The sequence below is a fragment of the Chelonoidis abingdonii genome, chromosome 1 (assembly GCF_003597395.2).
Source record: "Chelonoidis abingdonii isolate Lonesome George chromosome 1, CheloAbing_2.0, whole genome shotgun sequence".
In the NCBI taxonomy this organism is placed as follows: Eukaryota; Metazoa; Chordata; order Testudines; family Testudinidae; genus Chelonoidis; species Chelonoidis abingdonii.
In genome coordinates, this window is record NC_133769.1 from 69,795,457 (window position 1) to 69,816,360 (window position 20,904).

Sequence of the window (20,904 nt, forward strand, 5' to 3'; positions counted from 1 at the left end):
TGGCATTCATGGAGTTGCTGACCACAGTGGAATGCCACTTTTGGGGTTGGGGAAACAAGCACTGAGTGGTGGAATTGCATCGTCACACATGTCTGGGATGACGAGCAGTGGCTGCAGAACTTTTGGATGAGGAAAGCCATATTCTTGGGACTGTGTGATGAGCTCACCTCAGCCATACAGTGCAAGAACCTGAGAATGAGAGCTGCCCTGTCCTTGGAGAAGCAAGTGGTGATTGCAGTGTGGAACCTGGCTACTCCAGACTGCTACCAATTGGTTGGTAACCAGTTTGGAGTGGGAAAGTCAACCGTTGGCCTCATATTGATGGAAGTGTGCAAGGCCTACACTAATTGCATCCTGCTCCGAAAGACCGTGACTCTGGACAACGTGCGTGAGATTGTGGATGGCTTTGCACGAATGGGCTTTCCTAACTGTGGAGGGCAAGAGATGGCACGCATGTTGCAATTCTGGCACCAGACCACCTTGCACATTAATCGGAAGGGGTATTTCTCTATGGTTCTCCAGGTACCTGTGGATTTGCGTTTCATGGACTTTAACGCAGGCTGGTATGGAAAGGTGCATGACACGTGCATCTTTTGGAGCACTGGCCTGTTCAGGAAGCTGCAAGCAGAGACTTTCTTCCCGGACAAGGAGATCACCACAGAGGAAGTTGAAATGCCCATTTTGATCCTGGGAGACCCTGCCTACTCCTTAATGTTGTGGCTTATGAAGCCATACCTGGGGCACCTTGATAGCAGATCAAGGAGCGGTTCAACAACAGGATGAGCAAGTGCAGAATGACTGTGCTTTTGGCTGTTTAAAGGCCTACTGGTGCTGCCTATAGGGGAGACGGGACCTGGCCAATGACAATATTACTGTGCTTATAGCCATGTGCTGTACACTCCATAATATTTGTGAAGGAAAGGGTGAAAGCTTCACTCAGGGCTGGACTGCTGAGACTCAGCACCTGGAAGTTGAATTTGAACAGCCAAAGATGGGGCTATTAGAGGGGTGCAGCGCAGGACCATAAGGATCAGGGATTCCTTGAGGCAGCAATTTGAAGCTGAAATCAACTAATATTTGTTGTTATGCTTGCAAATGCAGTGCTTGTAATGCTAGGAGGTGATTGTGATTGGTGAAGACGATGCACTATGAAGGTTTAAGAAAATTCTGTTGCTTTGCAGGGCTCTGTTTGCCTTCAATTAATGGAATAAAGATTGTTTTGGTTTGAAAGCAATTCTCTTATTAAAAAACAACAACCCGAGGAGAGAGACAAATATAAAAACACATCAGCATTGTGGGTGGTGAGGGAAGGGAGGGTCCCGGGATGGTTAAAGATTTGCATCTGTCCAAGTATCATATGCAGCCTTGCCCTTTAGAGTTCAGTGCAGTGGGTACTGTACTTTTGCAGGGCTAAACTGCAGAGGGATGGGTGTTGAGTGCAGTGGGTACTGGGAGTTCGCAGAGCTGGTCTGTGATGGAGCAGGAGTGGAATGCAGTGGATACAGACAAGCCAGGAGGTTTATAAGAGTGTTTTGGCAGTGTCTGGGGTGCATGGGAAAGAGTTTTGCAACAGTGTTTGTAGGGGAGGGCGGGCGTGGAGCTGCTCGGGTTGTAGTGCTAGTATTGTGTGGCATGTGTGTGCTTGGCGCTCCATAACTTTTAAGAGCTGCTCCATGGCTTCATTCTGGTGCATTGGATTCTCCTTTTGGTCCCTCTTCTCACTGTCCCACCACTCCTTCAGTTCTTGTTTTTCGGCCGTAGAGTGCATCATGACATCACAGAGAAAGTCCTATTTAGTTCTTTGTGGCCGCTTTCTAATTCTGCACAGCCATTCATCTGGCAATAACAGAGAGGGAGGCTGGGCTCCCAAGGTCATACCTGTGAAGCCAAAAGGCAACATTTTACAGAAGCAGTATTGTTTGCAACACACAGACCACTGATTTAGTGTTTTAAGACACAGCCCCTGTTCACATACCTGTCACTAACTGGCTGACCCCAGGCAAGTACACATGAGCTGCAAGACCCCTAAAATGAGAGTAGCTGCAGGGGCTGGGGAAAGCAACGTTTCAGGACCATACTGTACACTGAGCACGTGGCTCTTGGGGAGAGTCAGCACTGTAGGGCACGGCAATATAATCATTACGGTCTCCATGTTTTCCATAGGCTGTGTTCATTATGGAAGATACTCGCTGCTGAGGGTGAGCAGGGAATCAAGGGAGGGTCTTGTCCAAGATTGTGGCTTCCGCCCTGGCCCTTATGTGGCTTGCCTGTGTGCAGCAGTGGTGTCTTCCCCCCACCCCACCCTCGTGACGGCAGAGTGGCGCGGGGAAGTTATTCTTAATGGGACAATAATAAAGCAGCTGTGGCAGAGAACTTGCAGCAGCGGATTGCCTAGTATCTCCAGGAGAGTTTTGTGGAGATCTGAGGCAGATTCCCATGAAGTGAGGGAGTCAATCAACACCCTGTTCTGCTGCTCAGACTAGGCATGTGGTGTTACATGCATCATACATACACACAAGCCTGCTTTCTGCAACCCTCCTGCCCCCAATAATTCGCTTCAGCAATTCCCAAAATCAAAGCCACTTACCAGAGGTCTCCTCTCCTGTTTGCGCTTTGCCAAGCTCTGACAGCTGTGACTGGCTAGCCTTCTTCAGGATAGAGAAGAGCTCCTGACTGCATGCATCTCTGACCTCCGAGTTGTCCTCTGCCTCTGGATCCCCCTCCACATCCTCATCCCAGATTTCCTCCTCCTGGCTCAGTCCACTCTCCAGTGGCACGTGAGCCACCAAAGTATCCAGAATGTTCTTTGCAGTGGAGGTGGGGTCACCACTGAGTATCATGTCCAGCTCTTTGTAGAACTGGCAGCTTGTGGGTGCAGCACCGGAGTGGTGGTTTGCCTCCCGTGCCTGGTGGTAGGCATTCCGCAGCTCCTTCATTTTGACCATTCACTGCAATGTGTCCTGGTCATGGCCCCTTTCTGTTGTGCATTGTGAAATATGTCTGTAGGTATCATAATTCCTACAGCTAGAGCGCAGCTGGGACTGGACAGCCTCCTCTCTCCAAATGCACATGAGGTCCAACAGCTCGGCATTGCTCCAAGCGGGGGATTGCCTGGTGTGTGAAGCAGGCATGGTCACCTGGAAAGATGCACTGAGACCACTGCACGTGTCACTGAGCGAACAGGAAGGTGACTTTCAAAATTCCCAAGGAATTTAAGGGGTGGGGCTCATGGTTGGTCACCTGAGGGCAGGGCAGTAGAGTTCAAACTGATGACTGGAGTGGCGAGAACAGGCATTGTGGGACACCTCCTGGAGGCCAATTGCAGCACTATGATCGACCAGGGTGTCTACACTGGCACTGTAGCTTTATAGCCCCAGTGCAGAAAGCTGTATGCCTCTAATCGGAGTGTTGTTTTACAGCACTGCAACTGTGCAGTTTCTGCACACTAAGTGGCTTGGCAGTGTGTACACCTCGGGAATTACACTGCAGAAACGGCAAAGAGTCCTGTGGCACCTTATAGACTAACAGACATATTGGAGCATGAGCTTTCGTGGGTGAATACCCACTTCGTTGGATGCAGAAAGCTGCTTTACTGCACAAAGCTTTCCAGTGTAGACAAGGCTTTAATTAAACAGTTGCAAATCCCTATGTGGACACTCTTACTTCAATTAAACTAAAGAAGAGAATGCCTGGTTTAAACTGAAATGAGAATGTCCACATGGGGGTTTGTACTAGTTTAACTAAAACCTATATAAGTTTTAAACTAATTAAAAAAACCTATATAAATAAAATTTATGCAACTTTCTTGTGTAGATAAGGTCTGAGACATTATATTAACCTGTGTGTTCTGGACAATTAATCAGTGATCACAAAATCTTGAAGACCTTAATTGTACAGTATGTGCACTTAATTAGGCCACCTTCATGGCCATTCAGTCCTCAGAAAAAGACAGATTCTTGATTAGCCCATTAGAATACTGAAGACAGTCATTCCCCCTTCAATTCTTTGTGATAGAGCATAAACGCATATTAATATTACTGATTATGCTAAATAGTGTTTGAAACCTTCCTTGTTTAGCTTACCGAAAAGAGCATGCCTATCTAATATAGGGCTAATTTCAGGCATATTGAAAACTAGTTTTAGTGCAGAATAAAAAACCTTCTGGCAGAAACAAATGCTAACAAATTATCTCTCCAAGACATTATTACTTATGCAAAAGAAGAACCGTGTGGCAATAATTGTGCAGTGCTTTTAAACATACACACTTGTTTCTTTTTGAAAATGCTAACTAGAGTTGACTTTCCCTCACCAAAAGCATACTGAAGTGGTATTTTTTTCTTCTCTCCTATATTTCTTTCAGTTAAATAGGTAACAACACAGTGTATGGTTTTTGCTGTTCTGTAGGTGCTCCTGAGTGTTGCAGCTGGAATTTTTGAAATACATGGAATGAAGAGTGTGAGTTGTGGCTGTAGGGCTTCCTCCAATGTAAAGAGACACATCTGAGGTCACTCTGGCTGGTACAGAAGCAGGTTGCTGTAATTCTCTGGAAGCTGGCAACCCCAGACTGCTTCAGGTCCATTGCCATTTGGGGTTGGAAAGCTGACTGTGGATAAAGTGGTGGCAGAGGTAACTGAGGCCACCAGGCATGTGGTTTACCCCAAGGTGGCTGACACAACATAATCCGGAAGTAATTGCTGGTTTTGAGAGAATGTGGTTTCCTAACTGTGCTGGGGCTATTGATGGGACTCACGTGCCCATAGTTTGCCCTCCTCAAGGAGCATGTAAGCCTCAAAGGATACTACTCCATTGTTACCCAGGCACTAGTGGACCACATATGCAGATTTATGAATGTCAGTTGGGGTTTTACTGGAAAAGTTTATGATGCCAGAGTTCTTCACCACTTGGGAATCTGCATTCATGGACAGGCTGGGATGCTATTCACACTAAATTACATTGGTGTAAACAATGTTGCCGTCCCCAAAGTCGTTCTGTATTCTGGGGGACCCACTGTACCCTCTTTTGCCTTGGCTTATGAAACCATACCCTGATTTCAGAGGCGTTGGCCAAAAAAAAAAAAAGTGTAATTACACTCTCAGCAGGTATAGAATGGTTGCTGAATGTGCTTTCAGCAGATTGAAATCACATTGAACGTGTTTGCAAACCCATTTGGATACCAGTGTCTTCAGTGCTGTCCGCATTACTATGGCTTGCTGTGCTCTTCACAACCTTTGTCAAGTCTCAGGAGAGCCATTTCCCCCTGAATGGATATATTGCAGTGAGGGGATGCTGGATCAGTACCCTCAGCCAGAAAGTGCAGATACCACTGTGGGAGCTGGTTGTATCTGGGCTGCAGAAGTGGGGAATGCTTTGCCTTCTCACAGTGTGGACTTGCATGGCCCAATGGAAGAGGGGGAATAGTACCTGTATGAATGTGTTAGTAGGGGAAAACTGGCTCATTTATTTTGGAGGAGTGGTATTTGGAAGGGGGGTTGGGCTTGATTGCTATGCAGTGTTAGTCTAAATGAGATGATGAACATTGAATTTGGTTGGAGGCGACACAGTGGCTGTACAGGTGGAATTTATTGAAATGTGAATTGCTGTAAACACTAAATAGAAGAATACCATTTGCTTACTAATGCTTAATTGTTCCTGAACATGTTTTTAGTTTTATCATCACCCCCCGCGCGCGCGCACACACTACCGGGCAGGAAATAGTGAATACCAGACACAGTCCCCTTACTGCTACATCTCCCCATGCCCCACATTCTCCTTTCCCTTCTTTACATGTATTCCCCTCACTTGGTGGTGGGGGAGAGAGGTGGAGGTTTTCATCAGACTGAAGTGGAAGAAGGAAGACTGCGTGGTGTTTAGTTGCCCTGCCCCAGCTACTCATGAGTCGTGGATGCATGGGCCGCCCTTACATGGAGTTGTCCAAGCTACTGCTGGAGTGAGGGTATGTTGCAGGGTGATCATGCTGAGGTATGTGGGAAGTAGCAGGAGCTGGGGCTCTTGCAGCTGTTATTGACAGGAGTTGGCAAAGCAGTCCTCTGTGTTGAACTCTTATCTTTCTCCCTTACCATTGTTCCTGTTCCAGAAACTGCTTTGCAAGTGCTAGCTCCATTGCTGAAACATTGTCCTACACCTCGGTGACAAGCGTGAGCCTCTCCATCTACCTGTCAGCATGCCATTGTTCTTGTCTTTTTCCAGTCTTCAGGTACTGGACCTGCTCGTCTGCCCTCTCAAGAACATTGACCATAACTTCATCACGGAAATGCTTCCTCTTTGAACAGTCCGTGAAGGTACATGGGGCAAGATTTTGAGTTCTGAAGAACAGCAGGCAGTATAGATTGAGGGTCCTGAAATAGGACAAGAAACAGAGGGTCATGGTTTAAAGTAGCTCAGTGGAGCAGGACAGAATTATTGTGAAATTTCCAGGACTTAAAATGTAACAGTTCTAAAGTGAACCAACACATTGTAAAGGGGATGCTTCAGTCCTCACATTATCTCTGCATGCAGCCTTGTTAATTGCAGTTATAGAAGGGCAGAGACAATGGTAATTTTAGAATTATAACCTTTATTCTGTTCCATAAATATTTCATAACCAATTACCATTTGGAGTGGGGGTGTGTGTATAGCACCCTTGCTGCCAAAGGCTTTTCCTCTCATTTCAGGCCTTTCATATTTTGGAAGATATAAGTATTCTTGTGGTGCCCTACTGGCAGTGGGAGATGTTATTCCAAGCTGCAGTGTGTGCAGCTGAAGTATTCAAATGAATAGTAACTGAACAGCACATTTGAGTGGAGTGGGCTAGTCAGCTATATGGAGGGCCTGAAAAATACACCTGTCCCTGCAATGTGACTAACTATCTGGAGTTCCTGCTTCAAGAAAAGTTTGCAGCTGTCAGCAGCCAGGATTGGGTCAGAATTCATGAGGGAATTAACATGAATTATCCTGTTATTGCTGCATAAAAACGCACTGAAATCTGCAACTTTACTACATCCCACACCGAGCACAGTTCTGGGAAAAAATTGCCACCACACCTGTACTTTGGAGAAATGATTTTGTGACCTGCAGAAATTGCATGGTTCACCTCTAACTGAAATGGACTAGGTTTGGAAATAGAATCCTGTTTCCCAAACACACACATGCAGTTCACTAATTACTGGTGGCTGTATAGACCCAGGAGACATGATTGCAAAGTGGCAAATTTCTAAATAATGAAAGGAAAACAAGAATGACCCTAGCAAACCTTGGTGACTTAACAGTTAAAATAACCTTTACAGCTGTTTATGAATGTTTGAAATCCCAAGTCATTATTTTAAACTCCACATGGTGGAAGGAAAGAGAAGAGAGAGAGGGAATGCCTTGGCATTGTGATACAATCTGCTGCTAGTGGCCAAATGTTGGTAGCCATGGCTTACCATTTTTGTTTCTCTCCCATTACGGTAATAATAAACTTTTTGAGTCATACGCTTACCAAACTCAGAAGTGGCTTCTGTTTCCATCGGATTCTCTGCAGGCTCGGCAGCCAGTTGTTCCTCGTGGGGTGGGGCAGTGTCAAACAGCTCTCTTGAGTAGGGACTGAGAATTTGTTGTTGGTCCTGATCCACTGTCTGCTCTGGGACTGGTTCCATTAAAAGTGTCACTTCATGCTCCTGACTGGGAGCCTGCTGCTGGGTCCCATCAGTCCCCAGACTGGATTCAAGGGCCAACGGGGCACTATCCTGGCTGACCAGGTCATCATGAAGCATGGATGGCTCCCTGCTAGGTGCAGTGCCCAGGATCTGGTCAAAGTCGTCATAAAATGGGCACCTTGGCGAGTTGCCTGAGGTGCAGTTCTTGTCCCTGATCTTCCGGCACTTGCTTTTCAGCCTCTTAATATGCTCCCTGCACTGATCGTCTGTCCAGAAAATCTTGGAGAGCTGGCAGTTTTTAGCTATCTGCTGGTTTGTGTGATAGTAGTTCCTTACATTAAAGTTTTTCATACTTGATGAAATGGGAATCATGGGGCAAGGAGATTGACGTACAGAGGAACTGGCAGGATTATTGCTCCTATTTTGCTCCTAGGCCATATTTTCCACTTGTCTGCCAGTTGGGCATGTCATTCTGTCAATCGTTCTCCCTTTCAGTCATCCAGAGGACTTGCCTCCCTCCTTTTTCTGCTTATTGAAATAATTGGGATGCAAAGGAGAAGTGGGGAGGCAGAGTGTGCAAATGTGATCGTGGAAAGTTTAGATTGGCTTATTGAGGAAAAGGGGAACTGAACTGTGAAGTGGCGGGTAGGAGAAATTGAGTTGACTTATCAGGGTGGGAGGCAGTGGCTTTGGGTATGTCGTGGACAGTTTTCAACTGGTCTAGTAAGTTCCTTTGTATAGGTGCAGGGGCAGTTTTTTAGTCCCTATGTTTGAGCTTTTAAAACGTTATCAGAAATCCACTTTCACTCTAATGATTTCAGTAGCGGGAAGCTGAAAACATACTGTTGAAGTTTAACCTTGAAGAAAATGGTCTGTACTTTTGTCAGCTTGCTCCTGCCCATCTTTTCATTCATTAGTCAAACAGGCTTTATCCTCAAAGTACATTATTGAAATATTTTATGATAGTTCAGGACAAGTGTAGAAAAAAGATTTTTTTTTTTTTGGCCAAAGAAATTGCTTACATGAGAACTTAAAAATAAGGTGCTCGTGTTTCTGATACAGTAGAGAAGTTGTAGATTTATCATTTACTCTGCTTACAAAAGGAACACTGTGCAAGGGGGGGGGGGATACTACTATTGTAGGTTGCTCTAAATAACACATTTCTGCAGAGAACAGGAATACAAAGAGGTCCCATTTAAGCCATACATGGTCCTTAGTGTGCATTGTGTCTGGGATTTCCTGGAAGACCTTTCCGTGAAGTAGCGAGGGCATACTTAACACAGAAACAGCACAGTGAAGCCATTGTGTTCAGGTGCAGGAACGTTTTAGGGTTGTTTTTTGAAAACTTTCCTGGCAATGTATTTAAATAGCTAGTCACATTAGGAAATAATTATCGATGTACATGTATCCAGCACAAATACAATACTGGAGGTAGAAAACAGTTTTTGAACGAAGTTTTAAGTTTTTCTGTAGCATGTGAAGTTCTCTCCCTTTTAACTCTATTTTTATTAAATGGATCAAAAACTGATGCAGTAACTAAATTACTGCAAATGCAAATTGCTGATCTCCACCCTGCACACTGTCCTCACATTATAATAAGTATTTTAAAAAATTCACAAACTGACTGCAAATGTAATAGTAAATATATCACATGATCTTTGACTGTTATAAATCTCATCTCTGTGTACCTCCTCTCTTGCACCATCCTTTATCATTTATGGTGCTGTCTTTTTAAATTGTAAGATTTAAACAGGGCAGATTTTTGTCTATAAAATGCCATACATGTCTGTTGTTTAAATGCTATAATTCTTTCCCATAGTGCTATGCAGCTACATGAAGAGACGTACTTTATATTGCATTTATTTATGCTTATAAACCATAGGAAAAATCTGTTTGCAGTTCCACCACTTTCAGAGGTGGTCATGTAAGTACTTGGTACTTAGTTTTCGCCTCAAGTTTCCAAATTGAACCCTGAAATGTAGGACCCTGACTTTTACAAAGGGTTTGGATGCCCTGTGAAATTTCTCTAAAATTGGAGTTACCTGGTTGTAAAGGGCACATAGTCTCCCTGATTTTATGCTGAAAACAAACCTTTTCAATTCAAAATAGTGAATTTTCACCTTATGGTGAATGTGGGGAAAATGCAGAGATTTGTGCATGGCAGTTTTATTAGTATTTTACCACTTCATAGTATTATTATTTTGTTTATCTTTGGGTTGATATAATATGCTAAAGATATACATTTAAAGGTTCATTTGGCTGAGTAGTCCCATTGGCTGTTTTTGCCACTTGAGTGAGCTATTTCAGGAACAGGCCTGTAGTTTAACAAACCATGAAACTTTGGAAGACTTATTTAACGATACACTGATTGGAAATATTTCAGACACTGGAATATGAGCTTTCTTATGTTCCTTTCTATTTTATTGTGATCAAAAGTAGAGTACTGATCTCGGTAGAAAAGAGAGGTTTTACCTAAAGCTTCCATTTTTCTCATGTAACTTCTGTTCCCTACTCCACTACACACAACCTGTGTGTTCAGCACATTTGTATAGCTTTACGAGACACCTGCAATCTAGTGCAACCTGACTTCATTGTATAAAACAGAACACACATTCAAGTTCCCATCACTCTGGTAAGCAGGCATCTAAAGCTTACTTCTAAGCCACCTGCATTTTCAGACATTCTGTCCAGTGTTTGAGTAAGAATGGGTTGCTTGCATTTGAAGTTAATAATGTAATATATAAACTTATTCTTTACTAATCATTTGCTTATTTAATTCAGGGTTTCATATGATGAGGCTTTTATTATGGCCAGTGACCCATTGGAAGGCTTTCATGAAGTGAACCTAGCTTCTCCCACTACACCGGATCTTCTTGGAGTGTATGAGCCAGGGTCTCAGGAACCAACTACCTCACCCAGCGTAATCTACCGCCCACATCCTTCTGCTGTGTGCTCTACACCTATCCAGCCCAATGCATTAAATGTTTCTGACCTTCCCACACAACCTGTTTATTCATCTCCAAGGCACCTAAATTGTGGGGAAACATCAGGCATCAAGTAGGTTGTTGATGATGACTAACATCTGATTTTATTTAAATGCAAATATTGTTAATTTATTTAAATAGTTTACATAGCATGTCTTCAGTAAAATATTAGGAATATCTTTAATATCTATGTTAAATTATGCTTATAGTGGCACATTTAACAGCAAAACTGACATTTCTAAAAGACGTATTCCTCTTAACGTGTGTTCTTATTTAAATAAAGAAATGTCATTTCTTTCCAGCATCAATGTTACAGACACGGTTCCTTGTTCTACCTCTGGACCCCAGAGTGGGTCATCGAAACACAGTAATTCCAGAAAGAAGAGCAATAATGCAGAGAGAGAGTTTTTGCAGGGTGCTACACTAACGGATGTTTCCGAAGGGAATGAAGATATTTTTGGGCTGAGTACAGACAGTCTATCTCACTTACGGAGCCCATCTGTACTGGAAGTAAGAGAGAAAGGCTATGAGAGATTGAAAGAAGAACTTGCAAAAGCTCAGAGGGTAAGATTTGTTTTGTTGTATTCTCTAATGATTTCTGCTTGCAGAATAGAGAGAGATTTGTACTGTCATGAAATTATGGGTCAGAAGTCAAACAGTCTGGGTCCCCCATGTTTTGCTGGATTATCACTACATTATTTTATGTAATCTGATCCCGAATATCTGCAGTGATAATGACTCAAACCTTCTCTGGTAGAGTGCTCCGTATTGATTCTTCTTCTTCTTCTGAAAATCTTTTTCTGTAATGTCTAAATTAAAACATTTTCTTTCCTTAAACTTAGGCCATTCCTCCTTTCTGAGAATAATTCCCTTCTGTTCTAGTGTTACCTTGTAGATATTTATAGACACTGATAATGTACCTCTTGAGGCTTCTGTCTCTCATAAATGTAGTGTGGGAGAGAGAAGTGGGTATTCACCCACAAAAGCTCATGCTCCAATATGTCTGTTAGTCTATAAGGTGCCACAGGACACTCTGCTGCTTTTACAGAACCAGACTAACACGGCTGCCCGTCTGATACATAAATATAGTAGATGCCATAGAAAATAGAAATATTTTAGAATACAGGTTTTCACATACTACAATGATGTATCATAGGAATGCATGTATATGAAAGAAGAAATAAGAACACGAGTGGCACTCTTCACAGTACCATTATGCCATACTTTGAATGGAATGCTGTCTTCTGTCAGGTAGAATAGCCTTGTTGCTAAAGTGTGTGACTGACTGACTGGGAACCAGAACATCTGGTTTCATTTTCTTGTTCTTGCTGCACACAGACATATAACCCAGAGCAAGTCCTTTAAACTCTGCTTCTGTTCCTTATCAGTAAAATGGAAGTAATACTTTTTTACCATGCAATGTACAGAGATGTAATTCATTAGTATTTGTAAAGTGCTTTGCCTTCCTTGGATGGAAGGTGTGTTATAAATGCAAAGCGTTATTATTTATTGTATTAATGCCACTTTGTCTTTCTTAGCATTACTGGTTTCCTGGTGGATGTTACCCAGTTTGTAGATGTGCTGTCTTTTCCCTCTCCATATTTATTTGTATTTAACCCCATCTTGCCACATGTTTGGATCAGTCTTCCTGAATGCTTTTCCCCCCTCAGTGTTGGATGTTGTCATTAATTCTGTCATGGCTGTATTTCCCCCTTCATTGTGATTGTTAATGTAAATTTTAAATATGGGTTCTCATATTGTTCCCAATATTGATATTTTTCCACTAAATAATCACTCTTAGCCAACTTTCCATTCTTTGCTATGGTGTTTTATTTTGTTGGAATTTGGCAAACAAACCAAAACCAAAAAACAGCTGTGGTTAAGTTTTTGGGGAAAGTCAATCACTGTCACCAACCAGTTCTCAATTCATTGTAGTTTTCTAAGTTTAAAGTTCCACTTTACAGAAAAACCCCAAACACTTGAAAGTACACAGATGCATAGCTAGGGTTACCTAAACAACTTCAACATAGCCCTGGTCACCATGAGAACAACCAGAAAATCTGAGATAGTTTCCCCAATTTCAAAACTTCCCAGATAAGGCTAACATCAACCTAACTACCTAACAGGGCCCAATATTCATGTATGTATTTGAATGTGCCTTCTCTCTCATCTTTTTGAGACACTGCTGGGTGAAGTTATCACAGGGAACAGGGCATGTACAAAACTGATAGTGTTTCTGGACATAGAAAATCTGTTATGCTAATGATTTGGATGGTCGTGGAAAACCCATTTCTTCCCTCATAGAGGCCAGACATTAGTCATTTCTCAAGATGCCTGGCACCATCAGCAAGGTTGCAAAGAGAAAATATCCTAGAATTTCTGGGGGTCTCAGTGACAGTTATGCTTACTCTGCTTCCATCTAGATGAGCCACCACATCCAAAGCTGCTTATAAGATTGGGGGGATGTTTGGGTCTGACATAAAAGCCAGGGTTGCCTTCAACTTTATTCTAGATATTTCTTGAATTCAGATATCCTAAAGCATTCTCCTATCCACAGATTTTTCCTGTTGCAAACTTAATTTTGTCTCAACTCTTTGTGAACCTCCTTTTGAACTTATTCCTGCTGTTTCCACTTTCTCTTTCTAATAATCCTTAATTTTATTCCTAATGGATGTCTCCTGATAAGAGTGGTGGAGTTGGTAGGAAGGTTGATTAAAGCTCTCTAGTTATTTATTGGAACTAGACTGTATCTGTCTTTAGATTTAAATATCTCTGGCACCAATTTAGTGCTGTGAGTGTGCATTCCATAAATAAAAAAGTACATATAACATAGCAATATAAAGGACTGCCCATCCCTCCATGACAGATAAACAGTCACCAGCAAGTATAATAAGAATTATATAAAACACAAACCTTCAAACCCACCCTTTCCCAAAAGCCTTCTTAAAATAAAATAACCATTTTGCAGCATATTCAGAAGGTCAGCGAAGACAAGCTCAGGTGGACCAATGCAAAAAAGCAGTCTTGTAGTGAGAACTTGAGTTGACTCAGTCTCATCAACTTCATACTGAAGATAACAGGGATATGGGGTCAGTCAGTGCAAGTATGCTTTCACTTCAACCCACAATGGCACCTTTTGTGTGGGCTGTCCAAGTTTGCAACTCATCAGCCATATTCCTTCATTAAAGCAAATATCAACAAACTCAAATGATTAACCGAGCATGGTCATTTCAAGACTCACTAACTCAGTAAACTTGTACCTAAGACCTTTTTCAGTGATGTCTTTATACACATATATTATTATATCTGCCAACATCAGATAGAGGTGTTTGTCAAAAGCGGTTAAGAAAAATAAGCCAACCAAATTTAGATGTCATCCAGATGAATAGTGACCATGTCTTGATGTACAGCATTCCATGACCTGTTGGAGAGCACCAGAGAATGGCTTCAAGGGAGATCCTTTTGTTTGTTCACCATCTTAAGTGATTCACATCTCAAAATTGTCTTTTGTTGGGAGCTTATCTGGAATATCTGATTATGCTGTAGCATTCCAAGGAAAACCAGACTTCCCATAAACAAATGAGTGCTGAGAGCAAGCCTCTTGGTCCTTAAGCAATTAAAGGTGAAGTGCAGATCCTGCTGGACTGTGCTGACATACTTTATCAGTAGTATATATGTGGTACTGTATTAACACTTTGTTCATGAGGATCTAGTCAGGTAATAAAAACACTACTGTTGCTATCTATCTGCATAGGGAGACTATTTTTGACTTTTGTTTTTGCATGCAGGTTAAAAGTTTGGGTGAAATAATTCCATAGTAATTTTGTGAGTTTTCAGGTTTAAAATTAGTTGATTTTCTCTGAGTAGCTTAAAAAAAAAAAAAAGTTAAGTAGCCACGTGGGGACTGCCACTAAACCAACTGTCTCAGCTTGTGCTTTTTATTTCTCATTACTCATAGCTGAGTATAGTGAAGTCTTCGGTAACAGCTTCAGACATAAGAAAAAGTCTTTAGCATCTGTCTCAATATCTTTGCTTTTAAAGCACATAGTGCAAAATATTTAGCTTGTTTGACAATGTAATATATAGTGTATTATGTTCCTCCTAAATAACAGCCTGGAAACTTGCCCAACAGGATTTAAGATTTGACACGTCTAGCCAAACTTCTAAGAGCAATAGGCTATATAGGGTGTCCTCTGCTTTTTTGTTATGTTTCAGTAACGTAGCCAAAACTGAACTCATGCTTGGATAATTTTATTGTTTAAATAAGTTTACACCACTAGTCTTATTATTTGACAGCCTACACTGAATCTTAAAAAGGTAGTCTTTCCAATCACCACAAGCTGAACAGTTAAAAAATAAAATAAAATAAAAGAAATCCATGTACCTAAACCACAATATTTTATGTTAATTCTGTCACTTTAAAGGTTTAAAAGTGGGCAAAACTAGTCTTACCTTTCAATGTGACTTTAAGATAATGCTTTACCTAATGTTATTTTAACTTCCTTTTGAGGCTTACTGATGCATGTAATGTTTCCTTTACAAACAGTGAAGTTGAAAACTAAGTGCTGGTATGTTCCCTCTCCATTGTAGAAACATACGAGGCCTGAATATTCACCATTCCTGGATCAAAACCTGCCTTTTCCCTTCTTCAACTCCCCTACTTTTTCCTCGAGAGATACAGTTAAACAAAAAGGAACATGAGTAAATATAAACTTGCTGACTTCAGTGTTGTCTTCCCTTGGGTTTATTTTTCTGTTTAATTCCTTTATTGTACTCTGTTTCTCTCCTTTTATTTCCATGGTCTTCCTCTTCTTTTTCCTCTCTTTCTGTTCTCCCACCACAAGATATGCATCCGTCTCCCTAGCCTCTTTCATTTTTCTACAGCATTCTCTTTGGGAAAGCTAGCTGCTTGTGTGTGAAACAATAGATATTAAGTTGGGAGATACACCTTAATTGCTGTGCCTTTGCATGCATAGTACCTCTCGAAATACAATCTTTCAAAAAAGTTAAAAGGCTGCAGATCGGAAAAACAAAAAATGAAACTGTCACACAAACAAACCCAAAATAAACACAGCTCCCAAATAAAATAAAATCTACAAATTCCAAACTAGGTGGGCCTATAAGTGTGCCCTGAGTTTGTCAAACTTTAGTTGTCCAGAAGCAGGATATTAGAAAATTTTGCTGCCAGTGTTCTCCTAGGAATTGAGACCAAGAGCTCAATTTAATGCTACAAAATGAGATGTGGTTTCTTATGACTACGTCCAAGGGCGTTTAAGCTTTTGAAGACAATTGGGAACTGTGGTAATAGCCTCCTATCCCAGATCTGGACTTTAGCATCCAAAACCTGGGTGCTTACCTGAAACTCCCCCAAGCTCACTACCAGCTTGGATATTCTCGCTGCCACCAGGTCAGGAATTTATAGGGCCTGACCCCCCTTTCCTCTCTCTGGTGTCCCCAACCCTTCCTTGGAGGGACCCCCAAGACCCAGACCCCTGGGTCTCTCTCTCTCCTCTCCCAGCTTCCACCTCTTTCCTGGGTTAGCCGGTGCAATGCTATACTTCACTCCTTGAATACAACCGGAGAGGCAATCTAGCTTCCCCGAGGCTAGGCATTCACCTAGTCAGCTCACACAAGAGATTCCCCCTCCCTTTGTCCTGCAGCCTTTCCCGCCCTGGGACAATAGGAAGGTGAGACACAGAGTTTGGGCTTTTCCCTCCCCCCTCTGCCTCACTAGGAAAAGAAACTTCCACAAGGTTTAAAAAGAAAACTTTATAGAAAAAAAGAAGAAAGAAAATATAAAACAATAATCTTGCATTAAGAAACTCAATACAGGCTCTTGCTTATAAGAAAATATGAATAAACAGTCTGATTTAAAAGATAGCCCGATTAAACCAGTCCAACAAATCAACATACATGTAAATACAACACAAAGCTCATCATAGCCGAATTACTTTGCTTTCCTTTGTACTCACAGATGTTTAGGAGAAACTTTGAGATAAGATGGAGTTAGGAGAAAGTTTGTCCCTCACAGCCAAGGAAACAACCAAGACACAGCAATCCACATCTGTACATACAACACAAAGCTCTTCATAGCCGAATTACTTTGCTCTCCTTTGTACTCACAGACTTTTAGTAGAATATTTGAGATAAGAGAGAGTTAGAAGGAAACTTGTTTACCCATAGTCGAGAAAACAAAAAAGACCCCTAGTATACAAATTCCCGCCCCTGACTTTTAAACAATCCAGTTCTCTGATTGGTCCTCTGGTCAGGTGTTTGGTTACCCTTTCCAGGTAAAAGAAACTTAACCCTTACCTTACCTATCTACTTATGACAGGAACACCTTCAGTTGCTTCCAGAACTGTATAGGAAGCCAATGCAGAGATTTGGGCATTGGTTCTATGTCGTCTTAGTGATTTTGTCCCCCAAGGGAGTGCGAGGGTGGGCAGCTGAATATTCTGGGTGATTTTCAAGGGAAGTCTTAAGTAGAGTATATTAGAGTATTCTATTGTGGCAGTGACAAAATTTGTGAATGGCTGAGTTCTACATCATAGTGGAGTGACTGTAGCCTCATGTCCCACTGTGGGGAATGTAGGGTGCTAAGACCCAAAGCTGTAACTTGAGAATTCAGGAACAGTGATGGCTTCAAGAATACCCCTATTTTTAAATATCTAAAAAATCACATTACCGTGTATTCAGTGGTGCTTAATTTTATTGCTTTCACTGAGTGTCATGAGTAGAGTAAGCTGATGATTCAAGCCTATTGAGTGTAAACCCCACCAAAAATATCACATGTATATAAAGTGATGTACTGTGGAGTGCAGTGTCACATGCTCTCATTTGGAGACTGGGACACCTGGAGGCTTCAGTAATAGTGGCTGCCAATGAGGTAGTCTAGCTCTATGTAACGTGGACTGAGGGCAGCAGAGGGAGGCGGTATTACGTAGGGAATACAGATATCAGTGGAGCTGTTTCAATCACATGCACACCCTCCCTGCTACCTCTTCTGCTTTTCCAGACCCATCAACAAGTGGGGTGGAAGGATTTTTGAGCCTTGTGTTGGTGTTGGATGTCAAGTAGAAGGGAAAAGAGTTCTGAACCCGGAGTCTTGAATAGGAGAGAGCTTAGAGCTGAGGTGGGAGGTAGTTCTGAGCTATTGCAGGTTAAATAGGAAGATGAGGGCTTCTTGACTACGGAGATAAATTGTTTTGGGGTATATGTGGAGGTGCTTCTGAGTTGGTGAAAGTTGGTTTGGAGTGAGCTGATGTAGTCTGGCAGGCTGTGAGCTGGAAGGGGGATGGGTTTGTTTGGCACAAATGAGTGCAAGGGAATTGAGAATCAATTGGTTAATGAGTTAGTGTACCTGGGGAATGGTAGATTGAAAGAGGAGAGATTGTGATAAAGACAACACCAAAGGCATTAAAGTGACATATATACTGTTTTCTCCCACCCTGCCCTTTCATGTAAAAGGTCCCAGGTTTTCATTTTGAAAGGGCCAAGCACTGGGGGGAAGGACGAGAGTGCTCCCCCTTTTTTTCTTCCCACTTCCTCACCAACCTCCCGAATACCTATCAAAATACTCCAAACCAAGTGTTTCACTCTGAAAACATGATCAATCTGGGCACTGTGGGAGATTGCCACCTGCAGCACTACCACTTGTTTTGGGCTCCAGCTGCCGCTGTTCCTAACTATATGCAGTATTCTAATATCAGGAAGGACTGGCAATAGGAAAACTCTTCTGAGCTTTTCCTTCAATTTATAAAGTATATTCAAGAAATTTTGGACCATATTATCATTTACACTAAGATTTCTTTACACTGCTTGGCTCAGTGTTAAGATCTTAAAGTGGGAGTAAATGTAATTTATGCCCACTTGACAATGTTCTGGAAGTGTAAAGGGGCCTATAGGGGTCTTAGTGTAAATAAGATCAAGCCTCCCACTTGCCAAGTTTTAATGATATAGTAGACAGTTATAAGTAGCATTAAACTGATTTGCTTTGACTGCATATTGCTGCCTTTACAAGGAGCAGGGATATAACTAGAGTGTTGTTTTGGAGTTAGCTAGAGCTGTACTGTAAGGCAGCTCCCTGGAGACAAAACTTTATATTAAAAATGTATTAAAAAGATTCTGTGAGAACTGGGACTCTTCTTCAGACAAATTTTCTTTAAAGGTAAAGAAAATAAAACATTTCTTTAAATTAAAATAAAAAATTTTGAAAGGTGTATATTGACTATACAGCTATATCCAGCACCAGTAAAAGCAGTACTCTTATTGTCACAATACAAAAGTTATGAAATTACCAGACCTTATAGAATTCTTTTATATATTCTCCTTTTGGTTTCTACATTCTGTTTCAGTGAATGTAGTCTTCTGTGTTTCAGGAAAGAAGCTTTTTGTACTTCAGAGAGTTTTGGAAACGCATATTTAGCTTAGTTTTATTTTTAGACCGGCCTGACAGGTTGCCATATAGAAGGAAATACTAGGTATACATATACAGCATGAATGTTATTGCCTCTAGTGTTAAGTTCAATGTTTTGAAAGGTTTTATTTAGCAAAGGTTATCTGTTCACACTGATTTACTTGTGGCAGAGCTTTAAAAGCCCACAAACTACTACATTAAGTTAGAATAATAATTTTCTATTTTCCATAGGAGCTGAAATTAAAAGATGAAGAATGTGAAAGACTTTCTAAAGTGCGAGATCAACTTGGACAGGAATTGGAAGAACTTACAGCTAGTCTGTTTGAGGTTTGTTTGAGTCTTTGCTGTGATATAATTAAAGGAGACTGGGCAAGGTGTGTTATGTAGCATCAGTACATTGTACTGTGATACAGAAAAATCAAGCTTGCAAAAGAATTTGTGGTCTCAAAGCTTGGGCCTGTTGAAGTGGAGACTTGAGAGCAAGAAATCATATAGCTTTACATGTATATGAGAGAGAGACCTCATTAGACTTGTTAGTCTGCCTACTGCACCCAAAATGAGGGATGTAAGAAAAAATAGACCAGAAAGCTTAAAATATGTCATTCTTCTCTTTTGTATAACCATTTTCTGTCAAAGCCAGATTATCTGTGTAGAAGATGGCATAAAAAAGTAGTAAATTTGGGACCACATGGAGGGGGACAGAAAAATGAATGTTCCTGTTGGAAGTGCAATATAACTCTTCATGCTTCCAGCTTTTAGATTTGCGGCCAGGTGCATTTCTCCCCAAAACTTTGAAATAAACCTATTAAATATACACAGTTGTTGTTTATGTGCATTTGTGTAGCCAGTCAATATAGAATCTGGTTGCGCAATCAGAAGCATAGATATCAAAAGGGATCGATCTCTAAAGTTACGATAAGAACAGTGTTGCCATCATAAAGAGAATGAATTTGCGCTGTCTCAGGAAACCATTCTAAAGATATATTTATACTTCAGGCAGCATCCAGAGGACTAGCATCATTTTTTAAAAATTAAGTTCAGAGGCATATAGTTGCAAAAGAATGAATAGAAGACTAGAAAGAGTAAGGTAGAAGTGTGTGATGGTAAATGAGAAAGGAGAGGGGGAAAAAGAGATAAATTGGGTAAGTATTTCACATAAAAATAAATATACCTCTGAAGCATTAAATTGATGCCATGAAAAAGTATATTATTTAATCTGTATTTGATGTGCAAAACATGAAATGTAGGGCATTTAGTAACTATTCTGTAATGTGTTTAAGCTTTTAACACTCCCAAATGTTAACATACCATTGAAGTTTTACTTCTGTGATTACTTCACTAGGGCCCAGGGCCCTGATCCTGCATTGGGATCCACATCCCTGGACCTTTGTGTCTATGCAGAATCTCATTGGCTTCCTTGGGTCATTGAACGGGCACAGGGGTTTGTACTAGTGTAACCTATGTAGAGGAGAGGTAAGTCAGTCTACTTACCAATTCTGTGCTAAGGCGTTCCTCTCTCTGACGTAAAGTATTTATATGAATTCCTATCATTGCTAGAGACTATAGCTAGATTTTCTACAGGAACCATCTAAATACTAAAAGCGGAAATTATAAGATTCACTTCTTTCTCATCTTGGGAATCCAGTACCAGTCTTTACCATCAGCCAGTTATGTGCGCACACACAATTCATATTTTTAAATTCCTTTTTATGAATAACACTCCAAAGGATAAACGGTGTGAGAAAGTTCCTCCTCTACCTTGGTGGGTCCTGCGCTTCTTGGCAGATTTGCTCACCTCAGTGATCTTCCCCACAGTCTGGGTCAACTCCTCCTGTGTCTGATCAGGAGTTGGGAGGTTTGGGGGGAACCC

The 20,904-nt window shown here is 41.5% G+C and overlaps 1 protein-coding gene across 3 annotated transcripts in view; it reads left to right on the top strand.

Annotated features, from left to right (window-relative positions):
- RAB3IP (RAB3A interacting protein) overlaps nucleotides 1-20,904 on the top strand; it is a 51,267-nt gene that overhangs the window by 5,406 nt on the left and 24,957 nt on the right. Inside the window, exons 1-5 of one of the 3 annotated variants that reach the window (XM_075066393.1) lie at nucleotides 5,807-5,979; nucleotides 6,095-6,214; nucleotides 10,416-10,691; nucleotides 10,921-11,182; nucleotides 19,266-19,361. In XM_075066393.1, coding sequence (XP_074922494.1) covers nucleotides 5,903-5,979; nucleotides 6,095-6,214; nucleotides 10,416-10,691; nucleotides 10,921-11,182; nucleotides 19,266-19,361 — 831 coding nt within the window. In that variant the 5' untranslated portion in view covers nucleotides 5,807-5,902. Of the gene's footprint in view, nucleotides 1-5,806; nucleotides 5,980-6,094; nucleotides 6,215-10,415; nucleotides 10,692-10,920; nucleotides 11,183-19,265; nucleotides 19,362-20,904 lie in introns of those variants that run through there. The other 2 variants (XM_032796536.2, XM_032796540.2) reach the window with 2 other exon arrangements.